We start from the raw sequence: 25,664 nt of genomic DNA, 5'->3' as shown, positions 1-25,664 counted from the left end.
CAATATATATGTAAAATGTAAATATATAAAGCAAATATAAACCAACAAAATGAGACTTCATTGCAGGATCTGGAACAATACGTGTTGTTCAGCTCTGCAGATTACAACTGTTATGAGTCTAAACTAGCAAAGACAAAGCCTGCAATACAGCCTGCCTCAACTTGTAATCCTCTAGATGTGTTAAATTTCCAGCCAGTATGGCCAAAGGCAACCCTGGATATGGCCAGATTAAGGAAGTTTGTAACAAATCAGCTTCTTTGTCTAGGCTTAGAACAAGTTTTATCCAGAGGTTTCATTCCTCAGATAGAGAGGAATCTCCTCTCTAGCAAAAGAGCCTTGTGGATTCAGTGAATTGCCAACATGGGTTTTAGTGGTACAGCTAGCTCTGAAGTCATTGAATATGCACTGGTTTGATGTAAATGGATTTTCCTATTTGCTCTTGGCTGTAAGAAGAAACCCTGGCTCCTATCTTTATTCCAGAAAGAAAGCTAGCAGATTTTCAGAAAACATTATTTTAAAACTGGTGGCTCTAAAAAAATCCTTTTTCTCCCCAGATCTCTCTCTATTGTAACTTGTAAAAATTGATGACACTATTTCCAGCTATTTTAAGCTCACAAAACTCACGAAATTCACAAAAACTGTATTAAAAATTCTAAAAATAATAGATCCACTCTTCAAAAATGTCATGGAGATACTAGTCCCATGCCATTTATGGTTTTACCCCACCCACTTTATCATTGTGCCTCTCTTTTTTTGGCAACCTTCCAAAATGTTGACTGATTCATGGCTAGTAAAATTGTGTCTATCTCTGACAGAAATGTATTAGTTACATTGAAATGTGTGTTGAAATTTGGAAAACATTATTCATGTATTCATTGGTAGATGATGCAAATATCTCTCATTCTTCTGATTTAGAAGTTAACATATGAAGAAAAGATGGCTCGTCGATTGCTGGGGGCTGACAATGCTGCAACAGTCTTCAATATTCAAGAACCAGAAGAGGAACTTGCAGAGCAGGTACTGCAATTTAGCAATATTAATTGTACATAAATAATAAAATAGCAATTTTCTTGTTAAAGAAGGTTGGGTTGGGGTTTTTTTTTTTGTTGAGGAGTGATGACAACATAGCTTGCTTTTAGACTTAATTTTTAATCCAGGTAGGTTGAGAAGCTTTTTTGATGGTCATTGACCAACATGGAATCTGGTATTCTTAAACAATGACCCAAACAAGCTAATCTAGGGTTATCTTAACCCTAGACTATAATGGCTAGATTCACATATCAGTTGACATACTCTTTACATTATTGCTTAATTATGTAGGCCAAAGTTTGTTTTCATAAAGAGATTCATACTACTGGACGTTGCATACTCATAGGCCAGCTTCATATTTCTTTTCCACCAAGCCTGGCTACCTAAATGGAATTAAATTGCAAGACATTTTGGATTCAGTCTAAAATGTATTTAGTCTTCAAGATTTAATCTTTTGATCAGTTATTCAATGTACCAGTTATAGGTAAATTTCACAGTATCATGATATGAAATCTACATACAATTTTTTGTATATGGAATAGCTTTTGTTAGACGTGGTTATTTTGATTCTGCTTTTTGATAACACTCCAGACTTAGAGAGGGAAACATTAGCCTGGTTACACTTATAGCTAAATGTTGAATGCCCAATAGCTCTTCATTAAGTGATGTGCTAGCAGCCCACTCAAACTGAGTTTATATAGACTGAAATATGTTGTCCAAATGCAGGAATGCATGTTTTTTTGCTGAAAACTATCCTAAGAACATAGTTGTGTCTTCTTTTATATTCGCTTATGCCTATGTTCTGCATCTTATGCCTATGTTCTGATCAAATAGAGTGCATCATGAATTTGGAAAACATATTTAATGAAACATGGTAGCTACACTTGTAGCTGTCCCAACTCACAAAATAGTCAACACTAAACCATAAATTTGATTAAAATGCTACATTATATTGCCATGTGTGTTTATCACAACAACCTAAATGGTATATTAATGTAAGAGTTTTGAAATAAAGAATTGCTAATAATAATCATGTTTTTAGTACTGTATGATGCTTTTCATCTCTGAAAATTCCCCTTTTTACCATTAGCCTGAAAATGAATTGCCTATATGTCAGAGACTAGGGAATGAACAAGGGATACCATTATATTAGATTGGAATTGGCCCTCTTCAGTTATTAATGGACAATGGACATTCCTTGTGCTGGATTCAGTCTGCAAGGTGCACTGAAAGATTCCCCACTTGCTCTAAGGCATTTTTTAAAAAAAGACAGTAAATATTTTAGTTGTTTAGTAGATTGATATAAACAGCCATAAAGTACGAAGCAATGGAGGAAATGTGGATGAAGGTTAATTTGAAGCAGAAATGAAAGGTTTTATGGGGAAGCCAGATAGTTTTGAGAGCAGAATTGTTGCAGGCCAAGGCATTTATAGCGGCATAGCCAAGTATTTGATTATTTTTATAACTAGAAAAAGATGGAATCTGAATTTTGCTTGAACAGAGAACAGAATCCTATAAAATCAAAATGGTTTTGTTTAAACTCTTGCATGATTGCAGGCAATTATAATGCAGAATATAGTGCTTCTTCCTTAGCTGATCATATGAAATAATAATTTTAAGATTTCTTTCAATTCTCATGTCTTCTATCCTGCTTTTTTATTCCATTTTGACATCAAATATAGTCTGCAAATTTTTTTAAGTGCAGAAGAACAAGAAATTTCTACACTTTAATGAAATGACTGGTCATCATCATTTATAATCAATCCTGAGAAACAATTTGTCTGAGATTATTACAAAGTTCTCCTACAATTCTTTTAGTGTCCATATTTTTTTCTGCTTTTACAGGGAACTGGTTCTGTTGATGCTTCTATAGTGACTCATGAGGCTGTGCAAAAGGTTCTACCTTCCTTTTTTCTTGCTTTCCTGTCTGTTGACCTCTTGCTATTTCCTCTTTTGGCATTGCAATGCTGTTTGCAGAATTTAATCTTTGCTTCCTTTCCTTTGCATAATTCACTAATCTGAGATTTAAAGCTATTCTTTGCTATGTAGTAAACAGCTCCACTTCAGATTTTTAGGGAATACAGTTCCATTCAAAATATGTTCAATATTTAAAATGATCAAATGGATCGTTTTACATTCTACTTAACTAGTTAAGTAATCTAAGGGGTTATTTCAATATTTCCAGTCCTTAAAACAGAAACATTATAATCTAATCCATAGATCCGTATGCCCGTTGCTCAGCTAATGTATTCCTTTATGTTTTGCTTCATAGAATACTATTTAAAATGTACAGACCTGTATATCTACATTTTTAATTAAAATCTGAAAAATTGAAATGATTATAATCTCATCAAATAACCTTTCTGATAAAGTGGCCTTAAAGACCTAACTTGAGTTGTCTGTTATTTATAGGAATACAAAGTCTCCAGTTTTGAGCAGAGACTGATAAGTGAAATTGAATTTAGATTGGAGAGAACTCCAGTAGAAGAATCTGATGATGAAGTGGAGCATGGGAAAGATGTTCTTGATAGCAGCCTGACACCTTGTTTTGAGACAAAACTTAAACACTACAAAATATTCGAAGGAATGCCGGTCACTTTTATATGCAGAGTATCTGGAAATCCAAACCCAAAGGTGAGGAGGAGGGAAGACGCTTTGGACAATTCACACAAAAGGAATCTTTCACAGAGATTCATAAAAACATGTTCTTTGGGGTTTTCTAATTTCCTTGAAATGTGACTAATTTACACAAGTGTTGAATACATAGAGTTTTCCAACTCATATCAAAATTATTATACAGTATAGACACCATGAATGATGAGGATGTTGAATTTTAGTCTATATGCTTTCAGGTTTTTCTTAAGTATTCAGTGAACTGGAAGGTTTATTAGATCTTTGTGGATGCCCTTTGGAGCTTTGCCAGCATGTAGATCAGGGGTGGGTTCCTGCCAGTTCTAACCTCTTCTATAGAAGAGGTTCCACAAATCTACAGTGCCGTTTAGAACTGGTTCCAGCTCCCTCCCCTCACCCATCCACACATCATCAAGATGAAGAGCGAGAGGACGAATTCTGGGAGTTGAAGTCCACAGGTCTTAAAGCTGTCAAGTTTGAACACTCCTGGGGGTTTTTTTCTAAGGGGTTAGGGGTGCAAGGGTCTTGTAACTTGACAGCTTTAAGACTTGCACACTTCAATGCCAGAGTTCCTGAGCCAACATGACTGGAGGAGGAATTCTGGGAGCTGAAGTCCACAAGTCTTAAAGCTATCAAGTTTGAACACCCCTGGGGGTTTCTTTCCTAAAGGCTTAGGGGTGCAAGGGTCTTGTAACTTGACAGCTTTAAGACTTGCATGCTTCAAATGCCAGAGTTTCTGAGCCAACATTTTGGTTGCTAAGTAAGAGCGTTGTTAAGTGAGTTTCATCACATTTTACAAGTTGTCCACTCCCACCCAGTCACATGGCTGGCAAGCTACTCCCACAAAGCAGGCCGCACCTACAGAAGAGGTTCTAAAAAATTTTGAAACCCACCACTGATATAGATTCTCCGTTCTGCTGGTTAGAACGAATAACCTAGAGGCTATTTTTCTTAATAATAAACATGTAAACAATGCAGTGCTCCTGTTCTAATCTATAACAGACTTGAAATGCCACCAGCCATGATTTGTAACCCATGTAGCAAAAGCAGATAAGTTTAGTATTTTCCAGATTTCCATTCATTGGCTGAGACAGAACAGGAATTAGAAATGAGGCTTTCCTGAAATATTAATGCCAAGAGCCAAAGCCAGCACAATGAATAAAGAAGCATGCCAGAGTTATAATTCAGCAATACATAATGTTTTCTCTAATAGGTTTGTTGGTGGCGGTCTCCAAAGAGTAGCAAACCCTCCTTTATGTGTGTATTTTCTCGATATTTTTTAGATAAGTGGATTTTATAAATTCTAGTAATCTTTTTGAGGTGACATTTTGTTGGACTTAACTGAGCTAAAGTGGAGGGTATACAGAACCACCCTGTCTAATAGCTGTTTTGCTTCAATGTGCCATTATTCTCTGCCACTTTTTCTCTCTCTGCCAAGCATTAGGATGCCAGTATAGGTCCCACAGCTCTGAACTGCACTGTACGAAACACTTGGAAAAAACTATTGAAATTACAGGTTGTGCTACATCTTGTCATAGGGATGTTGTCAGATCACAAGACATTGCAATTTTACATAAGATATGCATCTCAGAATGTGTAACTGAACTTCATTATATTTGAAATACATGTTAAACAACCCCACTGTGTTTAATTTAACTTTTTTCCCCCTGTAATTGCTTTATTTTATTAGAGGCCTGGGGTTATACTGCAACATAATGGTTTGGTACAGTATTGCTCCTAGTGATCTAGTCCAGGGTTTTTCAACCTAGGTAACTTTAAGTCATGTGGACTTCCGTTCCCAGAATTCCCCAGCCAGCTTTACAGTGAGAAACACTGAACTAATGAACAGCATTTTTGCTTCCTGTTGCAGTTTCCTCCCAGGTTCTGTTTGTGAATAACCAGTACAAAACCTATTTCTTGTAAATATGCATTCATGAAAGAACATGTTTTTTGTGTTCTAAATGATTCATGAATTCTAAGGGATTTGGGGATTCTTTAGGAATTTAAAAAGAGGAGATATGTTTCAATACTGTTATATTTGAAATTATGTCATCTTTGTCACTATTGTTAAATTCCTAGGTATAAAATGGAACATAATGTATGAGTGCATAAGTCTTTACATTGATGCTTTTACTATGTATCAGTGGACAAAAGGATCCTTTCCATTAAGTCTTGATAGTAAAATATATCTGAGGGGTAATATAGGCAGAAGGAAACTACCTTAAAGGTGAACTTCAAAATTTAGAGTCTGACATTTATATGATTCTGCATTTTATATTGATAGTCTTTTCACACACACACCCCAATTTACTTCAGCTCAGTTAAACTGCACGTGGTTAATTTTTTAAAAAAAATGTTATTTAACTTGACAAAGGCAACATGCAAACAATAATATGAAGTAATTGTAATTTCCTAAGGGAAAAACATTTGACTACATTTAGAATATTGCTGTGGGGCAAGAGTAAGGAATTATATATCAATTATTATAAAACTGAATTAACAGTAAAATGCCACACTGTCATGTTAATCTAGGACACCAGGCATAAACTCCTTTACGTATCTTAACTTGTATAATTTTGGCAAATTTCCAGATTCTGTAATGAAAAAAAATGTATGATAAAATAATTAATAGCTCTTACAAGACCAGCATTTATGAAGTAATACTAGAAATTTGTGTAATGTACAAGTTCAAACTTATTTTTACAGCTAAGCCTTTGTTAAGACTTAGGCTTTACAAACAATATGCACAAGGGTTTTTTGTGAAACAAAAACTGTGCCATCACATTGCTCTGTTGTTTGTTGGCAGCGCCAACAATTTTGCAATCCAGCACATAAGATTAGTAAGAGACAAACCAGGAAAAAAAAATTCTTTGCAGTAACACAGTTCTTGTTAGTATCTGGTAACCTTATATGGAAGTATGAAACGCAATTTGTATTCCTCCTTTAAAAGCTTTGTTAAAAATTTAATGATAGCTTTATCTCATGCATTGAAATAAATAGATGGTGGTCAACCATCAGAAAAATGAAGAATTTGGCCAATCTATACAATTGTTGTAACATATAACAGTTTAGGAGGATTCTGCTTTTTATTTTTCCTTGGAAATGAAAATGATACAACGATGCTGCTTTCGGGATTGACTGCATTAAAACTGTTTGCAGTTGTCAAGAAAACTGGCACAGTCTTTTAATCGTTCTTCCTGAGCCAGTTCTTCAAAAGCCTTTATCCGCCAACATCTGACATAGCCAGTAATATGGACACTGTCATTTATTCACTCAGAAAAAGAATTAATGGTGTAGTTGTAGAGGATCACCAGGTCAGTTCATTTTGTACAACTGGGGACCACATACTGTATATCTGAAATAATAGGAAACTTTCTTTTGTTTTCAAATACCTATGATAAACAACCTCAGGATTGAACATAAGGTAGTCCTCAACTTATAATATTTAGTGACCGTTCAAAGTTACAATGGCATGAAAAAAGTGATGTATGACCGTTTTTCACACTTACAACCCTTACAGAATCCCCATGGTCACATAAAGAAAATTCAGATGCTTGGCAACTAATTCATGCTTATGACAGTTGCAATGTCCCGGAGTCATATGATCACTATTTGCGACCTTCTGACAAACAAAATCAATGAGGAAGCCAGATTCACTTAACAACCATATTACTAATTTAACTCCAGTGATTCACTTAAAAATCTATGGCAAGAAAGGTTGTAAAATGAGGCACCTGTCTCACTTAGCAACAGAAATTTTAGACTCAGCTCTCGCCATAAGTCAATGACCAAGTGTACATGGTACTGCTGCTGTTTTTGTATACAGCATCATATCACAAAATACTAAGCTAACTATTTTTGATGAACTAGTAGAATTGGTTTAGTAACTTAGTAAACATTAGAAAGTAGTAAAAAAGAATTAGCTTTCACAGTTGGATAATACTTTTATTAGACCCAGTGAAAATGATGCACTAGTGAATGCATGTTTGGGAAACAGAAGTGACGTTACGGTGTTACCAGTCACAGGGAACAGAGCTCTCTGTGCTGACTTTTCCCTGTTTGTGGGCTCAAAAGGAGCCAAAGCCGCCTTGTAGGGGTGCTGAAACTAAGGAGGGGTGGGTCGTAAGAAAGGTCACAAGAGAGATCGCAACTCTTCTGTTGAACCTCGGGGCTTTTTTCCCTCCACGGAGAGTAGTCTAAGTCTTCTTCTCGCCATGATGTATAAGATGGCTGCCACGAAGCTGGGACAGCTGACCATCTAAGAATTGTGCTGGAGCTGAGTTGGTGAACAGTGGCTGGAATCAGGTGAGAAGAATATCCAGGAAAAGAGAGACTTACAACTGTTTTAAAAGTAACAGAGACTTAACACTTCGAGGAAAAATTTAAAAAAGAAAAAGAATCAAAGGGAAGAAGGCAGAAAAATCGTTAAGATACAGAAAATTGGATTTTTAAATTAGACAGTCATCATTTTGGATAAGCATTTTAAAATGCTGGAACTATTTACTTAAAAAACTAACATCATCTTTATATTTTGGATTATTACCATTAAAATTGGATAAAAAATGTTAATATTGAAATTTGACTTAAAAATGCCACCTGCTGACAAAAGAAAGCTATAACACATTTCCAAACTCCTGGAAATACTTGCCTATTGGAAATTTAAAAATGAGAACAAGAAAGACATTATTATTAAAGAGACCCCTGAAGGCTTCCACACAAGACTGAATTTACAAAGGGATTTACGAAGATTCTGTTTTCGGATTACCCAGAGGAACCGGTTGATTAGCTTTGGGATATAAAGATTCATGAATATTGAATTTTTTGAGAAGTGACTTTAGATTTGAATGTATGGTTTTTGGATTATTGGACAAAAAAGAAACAAAATAAAACTAAAACAAGATTGCTCCATCAGCAAGAAATGAGTGGAATTTGAGAAGAAACCACATTGATAATCCAGAGTATTAAGGATCCTTTGACAAGAAACTTACAAAGAGATTATGAATAAAATGCAGAGCATAGATGAAGAGCTGGAAAATATGACACAAAGGACAATGAGTGACCAAGATGCCCAGGAAGTGGAGGAGCCAATTGAAAGAGTAGATGAAAAAAACAAAACAGACAAACCAACAAATAAAACGAGATGACAAGAAGGAGATAACAAAAATAATAATGACTGATGAATTAAGCGGAGGGAAGAGTATTTTAAGGGAAGAAAAAGAGGAACTGGAGTTACAGGAAGACTTTTTTGGAAGCGAGATAGGGGCAAAAGTAGATAATTTGAAAAATAGACAATGGAATAGGGCAGAGAAGGGAGAAATGTTCAAAATGATTGGCCAAGAAGTGGAAGCAGATATAGGAGAGCAGAGAGGAATATGGGAGGCAAGCTAAGAGAGGAATATGGGAGGCAAGCTAAGAAATGGAACAATTAAAGCTTCAAAGCGGGCAAGAGACGATGGATAGAAAGGGAACATTCTTAAATATAACAGTGGTATAACAAAATTAGAATGGAGATGGAAACTAGAGGGGGAGTTTAATGGAATACACATTTTTATATAATAAAAGCTAGGAAGCTAGAACTTGATGGTAGTATTAAACATGTTTGATTAATAAGGTGATTGGTATAAAAATAACGTACTGAAATATTGAATAATTAAATAATGGAAGATTATAACTGAACATAAATACACTGTATGTGTATTATCACTAGAACTTAAGGTAAACTGCTCCAAACTCGATTGCAGAAAACACAACTTCAGCAACAGAGTGGTCAATGCCTGGAATGCACTTCCCTACCCTGATTTTTCCCCAAACCTTTAGCCTTAAGACTGTCTACTGTCGACCTCATCCCATTCCTAAGAGGTATGTAAGGAGTCTGCAGAAGCGCACCAATGTGCCTACCATCCCTGTCCTAATGTTTCTTTTTATTCGTATCCATTTCATGTATCTAAAATCATGTTTATACTTACATATGTTATCTAATACATGCTTGGTGAAATAAATACATAAATAAATAAAAATGATATGTTTGTTAAATGTAACAAATATGATTATTAATATTCTACTTGTAGTAAAAGGAACTATATCCAGAATACGGTGATTGGCATAAAAATAACCTATTGAAATATTGAATAATTAAATAATGAAATATTATAATTCAACAAAAAATATATGTACTATTATCAGAACTATATAAATGTGTCAAGCGTAGTAAATATGATGAATATTATTTTATTTGTATTAAAATGTGGATAAAAAGGGAATATTTTTAAATACAATAGTGGCATAATTAAAAGTTAGAAGGGGTGGAAACTAGAAAGGGGATTAATGGAATACACATCTTTATATAATAAGGTGAAGTAATAGAGGGGAAATCAGAACTTGACTAATGGTAGCATTAAGAATGTTTGAACAACATAGTGATTGACATAAAAATAACATACTGAAATTTTGAATAATTAAATAATGGGAAATTATAATTTAATAAAAATATGTATATTACTATTAGAACCATATATGTTAAATGCAACAAATATGATTATTAATATTTCATTTGTATTAAAGGCTGTTTTCGCCCTCCCCATGCTCCTATAAAGCCTCTGGACCTGGGGAGGGTGAAAAATGGCTTTATAAAAGTCTGAACTCAGCTGGCCAATGCGCGCCTGTGTACTGCCAGCTGACAAATGGCTCCGCGTGCCACCTGTGTTTGCCATCCCGAGTATAGGGGAAGGGACAGCATTTTCTTCTCTAATGAAAAGTTCTTGACAGTTCAAAAGTTTCTGCATTTTTTGCTTTATTTTGCTTGGTCCAAAAAGAAATATAATATTGATTTGGAGGAGGGGAGATAATTCAAGCCCTAAATATTTATTGACTGTTTGGTATGGTTTCTGATTGAACCTAGGGAGCCTAATTGGACCTTATATTGCTGGCATGACTAGCAGTAAAATGTTATGAGAAAAAATGTACATAGAAAAATATTACTATTTACTTTTTGGGCAATGATGATATAAAGTGGAAAATGTAATGCAACAATAACAGGAGAACTAATTTCTTCACCATTTTACATTATCTCAATCTGGAATTTTGCTTCAAACACAAATACATGCATTACTCGCTGTTTAGCCAATGAAGTGAAATAGCTGTTTATTTTTCAAGTATTTGTTCCAAATAACAGAAGGAAAGGCAGGAATTTATTCTAGATCCTTTTTATGTGGTTTTTTTCCCTGAAATCAGCACTTGGATTCATTCTTCATTCACAGATTATAATTTATTACTATGTTTCACTTTCATTGTTTATGTTTTGCTTTTGATTTCTCTGAATATAGATCTATTGGTTCAAAGACGGAAAGCAAATTTCTAAAAGGAATGAGCATTACTCGATGCAAAGAGAACCTGATGGAACCTGCTCTCTCCATATCACTGCCTCCACCCTCGATGATGATGGGAATTACACTGTCATGGCTGCCAATCCACAGGTAGTTCAAGTCTTAGCTATAGAATCAGTATGCTCCTGGGCACAGATGTTTCTTTACATGCACAGTCTGAGTTAAAGATTTAATTGAGAAATGATGTCATTCTAGGACAAGTAATACTTAAGGCTTCTCAACTCATCTCATATTCATGGTGCCAAGTTGAGAATACAGAGCTGTTGGGAAATGATTTAAAACTGTTTCTTTAAGCAACTGTCCTTATATAGATGTTACTAGGTAAACAAGCTACATTTGAAGTCTGCCTCTCTGAATCATCAGCTAATCACTGATGACTCCAAACTCTTCTACTTCTGATTATGTCTGAGTAGAACAGAGGTGGGTTCCTACCAGTTCACACCTATTCGGTAGAACCGGTTCGTCAAATCTACCAAACTGGTTAGAAGAGGTTCCATCAGTGGACCCGGAAAGCAGGCCACACATACAGAAGAGGTTCCAAAAAATTTTGAAACCCACCACTGGCAAGGATCTTGTAACTTGACAGCTTTAAGACTTGCATGCTTCAATGCCAGAGTTTCTGAATAGCTACTTGGACCGACCTAAGTACTAATTCATAATTTCATATCTGGTCACATGGGTGGCAAGCCACTCCCATCCAATCAAATGGGTGGCAAGCGACTCCCATAAAGGAGACCACACCCAAAGAGTAGGTTCCAACAATTTTTGAAACCCACCACTAGAGTAGAACTATATATTATGAGGAAAAACCAGATTCCTCCCTACCTCTAATGAGAGTTCATTTTATTCATATTCTCCCATAGTAAAGCACATGTCCTTATTCCCTGGTGAGTCCTTTCTCTCCTCTCTACTCCAGCAAAAAAGGCACAATATACTATATAGGCCTTCACAGCCAATATCTGTTGGGTCTGTGTTGTGCTTCAAGGTTTAATGACTGTGGTGTAGACAAAAGATTTCCTAAACTGTTGCTGGCATCTTTGAAGGCAAGCAACTGAACAGAGACTGACTGTGTTCTGTTTCTTTACCTTGGCCTATGTGGCATGTCCAGATTGCCTTGCATGCTTCAATGCCTTCCCCCTCCCCATGTCTCTGCCTCTATCTGCTGCTTGGACAGGTAATTAACTCATCTGTGTTGGGTAAGCTACCCAGTCCCAGAGTGCTCCGACCAAGGGGCTAGTGGGCTGCAGTGCTGCCGGACACTGTCGCCCCCCATGTACTCACCAGCTCTTGTGTGGCACCAGGGGGTGGGGTGTCCAACCAGGCTGATCACCCTGGTATTCAGGTATTTCCCTGAAAAGAAGCCCTAATGCTTATTTTGAAAAACAAAAAATATAACTTTTTTTGTCTTTATTTTCTTATTTTCCCTATTTCCCTGGTCTTATTTTTGGAGAAACACAGTCATATGTTTTAGCATTGTAGAACAAATTACACATAGTCTTTGAGCTCAAAATTTCTGTTGCTAAGCGAAATATTTGCTAAGTGAATTTTGTCCCATTTTACAACCTTTCTTGCAACAGTTTAAGGGAATCTCTGCGCCCCCATTGACTTTGCTTATCAGAAGGTCACAAAAGGTATCACATGATCCCAGGATACTGCAACCATCATAAGTATGAATCAATTACCAAATGTCTGAATTTTCATCACATGACCATGAGGATGTTGCAATGGTTATAAGTGTGAAAAGTGGTTATAAGTCACTTTTTTCAGTGCTGTTGTAACTTGAAACAGTCGCTAAATGATCTGTTGTAAGTTGAGGGATTACAGACCTGTATTTTCAGATACTTCAAAATTCCTATGCTGCATCCTCACTAGTTTGCATCATTTCTTCAGCAGAAATTATTGTAAGGCACCTAGTGTTGTTTAAGATGAGCAGCCACGTAAAGCTTATAACTAAATAAAATAAAAATCAATAGATATGCCCTTTCCTTCTGTGAAGAAAATTTGCAGTTAAGTTTATTTAAATTACAGAGTGAACTACAAAATATAAATCAAGCATGATATCTATCAGTACTGTTAAAATGGAGATAAAAATATTTCTCTGTTGAACTACATTGAAAAAGTTTTTTTTAAATGCAATCGGGTGTAATTACTTTTTCATATGATTGTAAATAATTTCTGTCCCCACACTTTCCCAGTTTCCCTACAGTGGTTTTACTTATTGAGTGGTTAGGCAGTAGTTCAATTAAAGTGTCAGATTCTCAGGATATATAGCAGTTGTCCATACCTTATTCAGGGCTATTTAGCTGCAGTTGTTGGGCAGTCTTTAAATACAATCACTCATCTTAACTATGAAACTCATCCAGTTAAGAAATACTGTCAGAACCATGGGTGACAACAGCTAAGAAACTGAGCTATACATTCAGAAAACTCCACCCTGATTGCAATGGTAGAATTCTATTTTGACTTGATCCTAATTTCCCAAGCTCAGCCTGTCTTTTAGTCCACTTATTTTACAAGCTTTTGAACGCCCTGGGAAATGATTTAAATTCGTGAAAAATCTAAAGAAAATTAAACGTATGTAATTATTGTAATTATAGTTTTCCTTTCTCTTTGCATAAAAAGGTGTTTACTTCCTGAGTGATTATGCTATTGCAATTACATTCAGCTTTTATACTTCATATCTTTTGTAGATAATTTCTTTAAGTATTTGTGCAAAATCACAAATGTTAGTGATTGTACATTTTTCTGTGTTCATAAAGAATTTTTTAATGCTTTGGGCCCAGTTCTGGTATCCAGTCATATGTGAATTAATGGTTGTTTTAATAACATATATATAATTTTCCCGCATCTACAATGTTTCCCCAAAAATAGACCCCAGTGGCAGGGGGAAGGCAGAAGGTAGTCCCACTCTCCAGACCAGCCTGGCAGGGATGGGGTGGGAAACTGAGCAGTGCCGAAAGCAGCTGAAAGTGTGGCGTTAAAGTTTTGACTACTGGGCAGGACCTCTCCGAAAAGAAATTTCTTCCCCTCTTCCCTTCCAGAGCAAATTGCCTTTGTGTAATCAAGTCTTGGAAGATTGTGGGAAGTGCATGCTTAGAAGCAATGAGTAATGAAAACTGCAGGCAATGCTGTCCCTTTAAATAATCTTCCAGGGCTTGAATGCCACACTTTCAGCTACTTTCGTTGCCACTTGGTTTCCCACCCCACCCACACCAGGCTGGTCTGGTGGGCGGGATTGCCTTCCGTCTTGCCCAATGTTGTCATCTGTGGCCACACCATGAATGGGGATTGACCATCTCCCAAGCCCCACCGCTGTCAAAATAGATCCTGGGTGCTGCAATGGATAGACGAAAAGTGGAGTGACAGAAGGAGGAGGAACAGGGAGAAGAAAGAGATAAAGTGGGTCCATTCTGGCCGGCCAGGAACTGAAGTGCTGCCACTGCCTTTGCAGTGAGAGAGAGAGAGAGAGAGCACCTCATGGCAGCGGCACCAGCTGTGCTCTCCACGGCAGTTGATCCAAGGTGCGCAAGCTGATGGCCTTTGGGCACCTCCCTCTCTCTACCTCCTACTGCAGTTGGCCTCTTCATGATTACTGCCACCTGTGCATGCGTGGGGGGACGCAAGGCCAGGCCAAGCCTTGTAATGGGGAAAAAATAAGACATTCCCTGAAAATAAGCCTAAGTGCTTATTTTGGGGCCCAAAAGAAAATAAGACCAGGCATGTCTTATTTTCAGGGGAAAATGGTAGTTGTTGGGTTAATGGTAAAATCCTGTATTTGAGTATATAGAAATAAGTCCCATTATAATCAGTGGAATGTATTCTCAAGTATACTGTATGTTTTCTTGAAATGAATAGATATATTTGTCTGAAAACAACAACTTTCTAATCTGGCCCAACAGTGTTTAATGAATACAGTTGACTGTTTTAATGACTGCAGTAAGTCCTTCTGATCATGTGGATCAAATAATCAGGTTCAGATGGATATAATTACAGTGATCCATTTAATTAGGAACTCTGTGTTCCTCATCCCATATGTTATTATAACCAGTGTAATGATTTATGCTATTCAGCCTTCAATCTTCATAGAGTGAATCTGAGCATATAGCCATGAATACATACTTTAAATGTTGGAGGGGAAGATGGGAAGGAAGGAAGGATGGATGGATAGATAGATTGATCAAACTATGAATGTTAGAATTATTTGTGTGATGCCACCTAGTGGTTATTTAGCAACAGTTTGGTACAGTAATTGCAAAAAACCTAATAGTAAGAAAAGGAACAATAGTTGCTATTCAGTAAATTTGGATTGTGAGCTAAAAATGAGAGAACAGATTAATTAGGTAATATGATAGGGAAGGAATAGAATTGAATTGAAGCTGTCATAGTTAAAGGCCAGCCAAAACTAGGAATTGCCATAGGTCATTGCTGTATATCCTGTGATCTGTTTTATACAGCTGTTTGTATTTCTAAGTTTCTGAATATTCATTGACCACCTCATTTCTTGTTGGGCTTGCAACAGTTCATGTGAAATATGTGATTACACTACAATGGAAATAACTCCAAAGAAAAAAATAATAATCTTTAAAAACAAACACTTTATAAAAGTACATAACTAACAATCTAAAGGACAGTTAGAAGATTTAATTGTTAAACGAAGGTTATTCAGTAAAACTGTGTTACATCTATATAATTTTTCTTTTTAAATTTCAAATGCTAGGGGAGAATAAGCTGTACAGGACGATTGATGGTCCAAGCTGTCAATCAGAGAGGACGCAGCCCCAGGACACCACCTAACCAGCCTCATGTCAGAAGGTATGACTATTAATTATGAACTTAGGAAAGATTTATGGCTCTAATAAAGGTAGTCCTTGACTTACAACCCAAATTTCTGTTGCTAAGTAAGACATTTGTTAAATGCATTTTGCCCCACTTTATGATCTTCCTTGCCAAATTTGTTAAGTAAACCACTGCAGTTGTTAAGTTAGTAACAATGTTGTTAAGTGAATCTGGCTTCCCCATTGACTTTGCTTGTTAGAAGGTCACAAAATGTGATCACATGACCCCAGGACATTGCAAGTATCCTAAAATATGAGTCAGTTGCCAAGCATCTGAATTTTGAGCATCTGACCATAGGCTGCAAATGGTTGTAAGTGTGAAAAATGGTCATGTCACTTTTTTCAGTACCATTGAAACTTTGGCCATTAAATGAACTGTTTTAAGTTAAGGACTACCTATATAAATATATTTTTTATCATGATTACTTTATTGATTGATATTACTGACTAAGAACATACATAATTAGCTGGATCTCTCCTCTGTATTTATCTGATGCTTTAAAAGTTGACTTTTCAAACTGAACCCATTTTTACAGATGAAACATTATACAAATTTTAAATTGCAGGAAACATTAAGTGACAAATATTGCATTCCATAACTGAAAACATGTTGAATCTGAACTGAGCTAAATAATGTTTTCGATCTTATGATATTTTTAGTATTTATATGAGATTGTTACTTTTAGTAATTAAGCTTTTAATTGTACTCTTCAATAAAAATAATAAGCAAAACAATTATTTAGGACTTTTTAGTTAGCAATTTCATTTCTTGGTCTGTCTCCTGGACTACTGTAATGCATTTTGTTATTCTGTTATTAATGTGACAGATGTTTATTGTACAGACCCCCAAAAAATGCAAAATCGCAACAAGGAATACACAGATAGGTGATGTGTAAATTATGAAACCACTCTTGGCAGATTGCAATTTGTTAGGTAAAGTATTATAGTTCTGCTTGTCTGTCGATGAAGTAAACTAAATTGGAGTGGAAAAAAGATTTTTTTTTCATAATATGCTTGAGCCTAGAAAGCAATTTGTGTTGTCTTTGCATCCCTTTTTATAATGATATGGGAATGAAATGCAGAGGTGATTACTTGAGAAGGAGAAATGGAGAAGACTTAGAGATAAGTAGCAGTAATCATGAATAGTTTTCATTGAAAGAGTTAACTAAATCTGCACTAATATCTGTTTGAGCTATAGCAATGTAAATACATTTGGAAATATACTATATTTCTGGGGTTACTTACATATTACATCTATAGACCACGGTCTCGATCAAGGGATAGTGGAGATGAAAATGAACCAATCCAGGAACGCTTCTTCCGACCACATTTCCTGCAGGCTCCAGGAGATCTGATAGTTCAAGAAGGAAAACTTTGTAGAATGGATTGCAAGGTACATTTAAATTTTTATTTTTAATATTGAACTTATAGGCACCTTGATTTATGACCACAATCGGGACCAGAATTCCTGTTGCTAGGAAAGGTGGTTATTAAGGGAATTGTGCCTGATTTATGACCTTTTTGCCATCTTTTCTGTTAAGTGAATCACATGGTCATTAAGTGAATCTGGCTTCTTCCATTGGCTTTGCTTGGCGGAAGCCATCTAGGATGGTTGCAAATGGCAATCATGTGACCCCAGGATTCTGTGACCAACCTAAATACATGCTGATTACCAAACACATGAATTTTGATCACATGATCACGAGACTGCTGCAACAGTCATAAGTGTGAGGACTAGTGATAAGTCAATTTTTCCAATACTGTTGTAACTTTAAACAATTGCTAAATGAATGGTCGTAAGTCAAGGACTACTTTTATATTGACTGAATTTTATATGTGTATTATATTTATATTTTTACAAATACAGGAGAATGATTTTAGATAGTAAGGGATTGAGTAAATCCCTTAAGTAAACATTATGTATTTACATTATCCTAAAAATCATTGTTGGAGTAACATGTCATATTATCATCTCACCCAAGGTCTCTATGAGGAGGTTGTCTAGTAGGAAAGTGATATATATAATGGAAAATACTCTTTCTGTACATTAACACTTTGTAAATATTAAACAAAATCGATTTGCCCTGTATATTCCTTTTCAGAGCTTTTGTAAATCTTCCCAAGGTAAAAACTAGTGAATTTCAATTGTATTTAGTAACTCAGAATGCTATTGGAGTGCTTTTAAAATCTTTCTATGGCTGTTAAAGCAACTTTGCAAAGCAGGAATTGTTATTTATATATATTTATCATTCAATAAGCTGAAATGTGGTTTTTTTGAATTCTGAATATGGAGTTTAATTTCCTCAATAGTGTACAGTTAAAAAGAAATTTTGCTCAATGAAACCTTTTCAAGACATTCCTCTTTGAAGGTAACAATCAAGATATTATTAAATGTAAAAAAGGTCACAAGGCATAAAATCTTTTCGTTCTATGAATTGTGGTATTTAATTTTGTTAATGGAACCTCCATTCAAGTAGAACTGCTTGCCATGATGAAATCTATGAATACTAAAAAGTTTGCTCATGCATGCAGAAAGAATTAACGAATTTTTGGTTCCACCACAAAACCGCGGACGACAAAATCGCGGTCGACGAAAGCGCGCATTTGACGTCATCACAGCGCGACGAAAACATCGCGCTGTGATCGAAAAATGTAAAAATAAAGCAAAAACCTTACCCTAACCCCCCCAAACCTAACCCTAAATCTAACCCTAAACCTAACCCTTAACCTAAGCCTAAATCTAACCCTAAACCTAACGCTAAACCTAACGCTAACCTTTAACGTAACCCTAAACGTAACCCTAACGCTCTAAACCTAATCCTAACCCTTAACCTAACCCTAACCCTAAACCTAACCCTTACCTTTATGTGAATCGGCTTGCTTTAATTTTATTTTTATTTCAATTTTTAATTTTTTTTGTCACGCTGTGATGACGTCAAATGCGCGCTTTCGTCGATCGCGTTTTTGTGGACCGCGGTTTTGACGGGTCACGGAATTTTTATCCATTGATCTTCTGGGGTAACAGAATACAGTGCACTGAAACATTTTGTCAACAGTTTTTCTACATTCTTTGTATACTTTCGCTTTCCTGAGGACTGTGGTGTATTTTATTTAAGGTCAGTGGCTTGCCTACTCCTGACATCAACTGGCAACTTAATGGAAGAGTAATACGTTCTGATAATTCCCACAAAATGCTTGTACGGGAAAATGGTATACACTCCTTAATCATAGAGCCAGTCACAGCAAGGGATGCTGGCATCTATACATGTCATGCCACTAATCGAGCTGGCCAGAACACTTTCAGCCTGGAACTGATTGTGGCAGGTAGGACACTTACATAATTTGAAAAAATGGATTTGAGTGCCTGAACATAAGGTTCAACTGTGGCTCCTTTCTCTATAATTCTTTTTAGCACATATTTTGCCATTTGACAAAAGTTTCCTGGTTATTTTTAAACCTAATCAGCAATATTATGCTATCCATTCTCTTTATACTTTGTAACATCCTGTAAGTATAGTAGTGTTAAAAGCCCATATTACAGAAGATGGTAGATGACTATCTTGAAGGGTGCCTAAGGTGTGTATTGGGAGATAGTTTATGAATGAGTTGCAGTCTGGCACATTGGCGCTGCCAGCTGAGACCTCTTTTTATAAAGCATTATCATGCAAGAAGCAAGAAAATTAGCCTCACTCTTATAACTGAATGAATGTAGATCACCAAAAGGGATGAATATAATCTATGCTGCCATCACTATTTTGGAACTACGTAACCAATGTTTAGGAGATCTGGGTGGATTGTGTTCCAACTGATAATTTGAATTCATTACTGTATTATTCCAATTGTAAGCAGCAAATGACTTGTCTGAAATGCAAATACATTTATTTTGGGGGATCTTTAAAACTAGCTTTTATGTGAGTAGCATCCATATTGCTATGTGATTATGTAAAGGAACCAATGGGAAGCATCTGAGTCATGCACATCAAACTGGATCTTGGAGATAGTTGATCTCACTTTTATAGATAAAAGAGCCTTGAAGCCAGCCATTGTCCATTGTCTGCAGTGATGTGGGAGCCATTCATGTAAATTAGCTCCAAAGTTAGAATATTTTAAAAGGTCTGTGAAAGAAATACATCAATAGCACTATATCCTGCAGAAGGTATGAAAAACTATTCCTGTCCTGTTTGCTTGTCTGCAGGTATCTATTAGAAAAATAGATAAATTTTGATAAGAGAAAAAAAATCTCTTGATTTGTTTTTTTTTTATGAAATCCTGGCCATATTCAGGCATAACAGAAATCTCAAATTGCTAAGCTCCTTGTTCCGTGAGCAGTGCAAACTGAATGAATCCCTGCTTGCTTTCTTATTGGTAGAAGTGCCATTTCCCCCCAGAAATTAACAAGGAACTATAGCAGTCTGTTACATCCACACTGAGAGATCTTATTGCCTCCCCAAAAGAATCAGAAAGCAAAGTTTGAAGTTGATCGGAAAGTGAGAAAATGGGACTGTCTGTGGATATAATTAAAAGTTCTGACTTCTACATCAGCTTTTGCTTAATCACTTGCAATGGGAAAACAGAGCCAAGCTGAAATATTTGGATGCTGTGCTTCATTATAGCGGAACCATCAGCAATTATGGCAAAATATTACATTTCATCATAACCATTTGTCTAGACCCCCACGGGCCTTCATTTTTTTCTCCTAATGCAAGTGGGAACATTGCATCTTCCTCAGCCCATTAGGTAGCAGCAAATAAATGACATTTTCATTTTCCAAATACCTCTCTCTGTCAGGTACCCCTAGTGCTAAGAAATGTTAAGAGAACACAACTCAAAATATATACTGATGTGGTGGGGGGGGATCTCTGTCTCTTCAGCTAAGGAAGCACACAAGGCACCTGTATTTATAGAGAAACTACAGAACACAGGAGTGGCTGAGAGGTTTCCTGTGCGACTGGAATGCCGGGTTTCAGGTGTGCCTCCACCTCAGATTTTCTGGAAAAAGGAAAATGAGTCACTCATATACAACACTGAAAGAGTGAGGTTAGTGTCATATTCTGTTTATAAAACTGTGTCCACTTGTCTATGTTGAACATTTTAAGGCTTGAGCAACAGTATAAATAACTAATACATGAACACTTTGAGCCAATGATACATTTAACCGAGCCGAGGTGGCGCAGTGGGTAGAGTGCAGTACTGCAGGCCACTTCAGCTGACTGTTATCTGCAGTTCAGCGGTTCAAATCTCACCGGCTCAGGGTTGACTCAGCCTTCCATCCTTCCAAGGTGGGTAAAATGAGGACCCAGATTGTTGGGGGCGATATGCTGACTCTGTAAACCGCTTAGAGAGGGCTGAAAGCCCTATGAAGCGGTATATAAGTCTAACTGCTATTGCTACTGGCCATTGCCTGGAATAAGTCATCTTAAGACAAATCAAGCCAGATCTAAAGGAATTTATACATGACTGTTAATTTTAAAATAACATTCAGATGCTGAGAAAGGTTTTGTACAAAAGAATTGTTGTAGATAAGGATTATATTATAATACCCCATAGGTTACATTTCCGCACGAAATGAATGGTATGAAGCAGGAATCCGCATTGTCCCTACTGCAGTTGAACTTTTATTTTAGTTCTATAGTTGAAACCTTCCAATGATCCACTTTTCTATCTTCTGAACATAACCAAAAATCTTTTATTTACTCCTAAATATAGATCTCATAGTACAGTGTTTCTCAACCTTGGCAACTTGAAGATGTCCGGACTTCAACTCCCAGAATTCCCCAGCCAGCGAATGCTGGCTGGGGAATTTTGGGAGTTGAAGTCCGGACATCTTCAAGTTGCCAAGGTTGAGAAACACTGTCATAGTACTTTCAATTACCATAAATGGTTTGAGAACAGTTTATACCGGCTTAATATTTATTGCAAAATTAAGCTTCTTCTTATCATAAATTGAAAGTTCTAGTCTTTGTAAACAGATCACATTCAAAATGACCAGGTGAGCCAATGTGGAAATGCTAGACTAGACCCTGAAAGTTACTATATATCCAGTTCTGACATTAGTCACAGAAGCTCACTGGATTACTTTGGACCAGTCACACTTCCTCAGATCAATCCGTATGATAGGATTCTGGTGGTAAAAAAAAAAAAAAGAAGAAATTGGCGGAAGAGGTGCTATGTATACCAATTAGACCTTCTAAAGGAAAAGTGAAATATACTGTAATTCTCATGAATAAGTACCCCTCAAAAACTTATGAACACTTGAAAGTGTTACAGGTGGTAATGAGAACCTCACTATGCTTTGGATGCTTCTGGATTAAAAGGATTAGCCAGCTATAAACTGTTGCCCAGGGACATTCAAATATGTTAACAGCAGACATTCTTCAGGGAGTCACATTCTTCAGAGAAGCACCTTTCATGAGTATAGGGGGTTGCTCATTCCCATCTGTGATAATATGTGTGTCCCACAAAGGACCTTTTCAGGTCCATAGATGACTATTTATTTCAGTAAATATTGAATGTAAGGAAGAACTGTTGCGGGACTTGTGCCAAAAATAGCTGTGATGTCCTGTGTATACAGGAGACCCACAGAGACAGCAATCAAAAAAGACCTAAAATACAGAGCATGCAGCCTGTAGCAGAGAGGTCCCACCAATAGTACAGCAGCACAGGATTTGTGAAGCCTGTTATCGAGGTTTGGCATATATAAAAGTAATATCTATGGAGCTGAGCAACCTCAGTGTATAAATAGCCACTAATTGAGATCAAGGATGATGAATTTAATACGTAGATCCTCAAACTACGGCCCATGGGCCGGATATTGCCCACCAATGCGAAGTATCCAGCCCGTGGAGTGGTGGGATTCAGCCTCACTCTGCCCCTCACCATCAGCCCCACTCCAGCTGCACTCCCGGTTAGTTATTTCACCGGTTGAGCTGCACTTGCGATCACACCGCTACTGCCAAAGGTAAGGCCGAAGGATGCAGGGGAGGGCCAGCTGACTGAGTGCAGTCACGTGATCAGTTGCTGGTGGGTGAGTAGGGGAGGGGCTACTGCTGGCTTGAAAAGCAGTTATGCTGCCAGCTTGTAAAGTAGTGCTTTAAAAGTCTTTTAAAACACTTTAAAAACATCCTTTCGGGATGTTTTTCACAGCCACGTGATCCAGGGCCCATGGGTGAGTAGGAGAGGGTTGCTGCTGGCTTGAAAAACAGCTGTCAGCTTGCAAAGTAATGCTTTAAAATGCTTTTAAAACAGCCTTTCAGAGTGTTTTTCAAAGCCATATGATCCAGGGTCGGTGGGTGAATAGGGAAGGGGCAAGGACAGCAAGGACAGCGGCAAAATGGACTGCTATTTAGTTATATCTTTACATGTGTCTCTTTATTATTTTAAGCATGCACCAAGATAATCATGGATACATCTGCCTGCTTATTCAAGGAGCTACAAAAGAAGATGCTGGTTGGTACACTGCATCAGCAAAAAATGAAGCTGGGATTGTTTCCTGCACAGCAAGACTGGATGTCTATAGTAAGATGTTGTATGGATGTTGACAGTATTTGGAAGAATTGTCCCAAGCCTATAGCTATTCTTTATATAATAACAATATTAGTGTCAGGTTTGTTGACCTTTAGATCGGGCCCGCCTATAAAGCATAACAGTTGTTTTAAATATCTGTGCTTTACATTCTGTACTACTCGGTTTGCCATAGAGTTGGAATACATTCCAATCTACAGGGAAGTAGAATTATGATATATCTGGTACATTATCTATGTTGTTTATATTTTCCCTACATTCAGGGATGATCAGTAGAATTGATACCAATTGTTCTGTAATAACTAGCCATACATGGTTCAAGCCTCTGAAAACGGCCTTCCTCACATTCTGGTGCATATATTGAAAGGGTATTCTAAATGTAGATTTGAAGAGTCCATGCCATGTCAGTGAGTTAATCATTATTATCCCCATCTAATTGTATTACTTCCCAGGGATTTGCAATCAGTCCACTTTAAGTTCCACATTGCTGTCATATTGTATGTGAAAACCCTTTTGGTCTCTAAACTAGTGAGAGAGAGAAAAGTCATTTATACTGTTATATAGTAATATACAGGTGAAACTCAAAAAATTGGAATATCGTGCAAAAGTTCATTTATTTCAGTAATGCAACTTAAAAAGTGAAACTAATATAGGAGATAGACTCACTACATGCAAAGCAAGATAGTTCAAGCCGTGATTTGTCATAATTGTGATGATTATGGCTTACAGCTCATGAAAATCCCAAATCCACAATCTCAAAAAATTAAAATATTGTGAAAAGGTGCAATATTCTAGGCTCAAAGTGTCCCACTCTAGTCAGCTAATTAAGCCATAACACCTGCAAAGGGTTCCTGAGCTTTTAAATGGTCTCTCAGTCTGGTTCAGTAGGAATCACAATTATGGGAAAGACTGCTGACCTGACAGTTGTGCAGAAAACCATCATTGACACCCTCCATAAGGAGGAAAAGCCTCAAAAGGTAATTGCAAAAGAAATTGGATGTTCCCAAAGTGCTGTATCAAAGCACATTAATAGAAAGTTATGTGGAAGGGAAAAGTGTGGAAGAAAAAGGTGCACAAGCAGCAGGGATGACCACACCCTGGAGAGGATTGTCAGGAAAAGGCCATTCAAAAGTGTTGGGGACTTTCACAAGGAGTGGATTGAGGCTGGAGTCAGTGCATCAAGAGCCACCACACACAGACGGATCCTGGACATGGGCTTCAAATTTCGTATTCCTCTTGTCAAGCTGATCCTGAACAACAAACATCAGAAGCGTCTTACCTGGGTTAAAGAAAAACAGACCTAGTCTGTTGCTCAGTGGTCCCAAGTCCTCTTTTCTGAGCAACTTTTGCATCTCATTTGGAAACCAAGGACCCAGAGTATGGAGGAAGAATGGAGAGGCACACGCTGCAAAATGCTTGAAGTCCAGTGTGAAGTTTCCAGAGTCTGTGTTGATTTGGGAGCCATGTCATCTACTGGTGTTGGTCCACTGTGCTTCATTAAGTCCAGGGTCAACGCAGCAGTCTACCAGATTTTGGAGCACTTCATGCTTCCTTCCGCAGATGAGCTATATGGGGATGCTGACTTCATTTTCCAGCAGGACTTGGCACCTGCCCACACTGCCAAAAGCACCAAAACCTGGTTCAATGACCGTGGGATTACTGTGCTTGATTGGCCAGCAAACTCGCCTGACCTGAACCCCATAGAGAATCTATGGGGCATTGCCAAGAGAAAGATGAGAGACATGAGACCGAACAATGCAGAAGAGCTGAAGGCCGCTATTGAAGCATCCTGGTCTTCCATAACACCTCAGCAGTGCCACAGGCTGATAGCTTCCATGCCACGCCGCATTGAGGCAGTAATTGCTGCAAAAGGGGCCCAAACCAAGTACTGAATACATATGCATGCTTATACTTTTCAGAGGCCCGATATTGTTCTATGTACAATCCTTGTTTTATTGATTGCATGTAATATTCTAATTTTCTGAGATTGTGGATTTGGGGTTTTCATGAGCTGTAAGCCATAAGCATCACAATTATGACAAATCACGGCTTGAACTATCTTGCTTTGCATGTAATGAGTCTATCTCATATATTAGTTTCACCTTTTAAATTGCATTACTGAAATAAATGAACTTTTGCAGGATATTCTAATGTTTCAAGTTTTACCTGTAGATGAAAATTGGAGATTTAACACGGGGGGAGAAAAAAAAGAATGGGGATATAGTGAAACCTGCTGCTACTGCGTGATTATCAGAGAACAAAACAC

The 25,664-nt window shown here is 37.1% G+C and overlaps 1 protein-coding gene across 4 annotated transcripts in view; it reads left to right on the top strand.

Moving 5' to 3' along the window:
* PALLD (palladin, cytoskeletal associated protein) overlaps positions 1–25,664 on the top strand; it is a 209,468-nt gene that overhangs the window by 181,064 nt on the left and 2,740 nt on the right. For 3 of the 4 annotated variants that reach the window (XM_087724610.1, XM_087724611.1, XM_087724613.1), the window contains 9 exons: positions 916–1,017; positions 2,875–2,925; positions 3,442–3,663; positions 10,983–11,132; positions 15,760–15,854; positions 17,138–17,270; positions 18,994–19,201; positions 20,749–20,914; positions 23,259–23,392. In XM_087724610.1, coding sequence (XP_087580736.1) covers positions 916–1,017; positions 2,875–2,925; positions 3,442–3,663; positions 10,983–11,132; positions 15,760–15,854; positions 17,138–17,270; positions 18,994–19,201; positions 20,749–20,914; positions 23,259–23,392 — 1,261 coding nt within the window. The remainder of the gene's footprint in view (positions 1–915; positions 1,018–2,874; positions 2,926–3,441; positions 3,664–10,982; positions 11,133–15,759; positions 15,855–17,137; positions 17,271–18,993; positions 19,202–20,748; positions 20,915–23,258; positions 23,393–25,664) is intronic. The other variant, XM_087724612.1, reaches the window with a different exon arrangement.

The sequence above is a fragment of the Thamnophis sirtalis genome, unplaced genomic scaffold (assembly GCF_051295495.1).
Source record: "Thamnophis sirtalis isolate CommonGarterSnake01/CBP01778 unplaced genomic scaffold, rThaSir2_p1.2 scaffold_10, whole genome shotgun sequence".
NCBI lineage: Eukaryota > Metazoa > Chordata > Lepidosauria > Squamata > Natricidae > Thamnophis > Thamnophis sirtalis.
The sequence above is the reverse complement of the archived record's forward strand: the minus strand, read 5'-3'. Positions and strand labels throughout refer to the sequence as shown.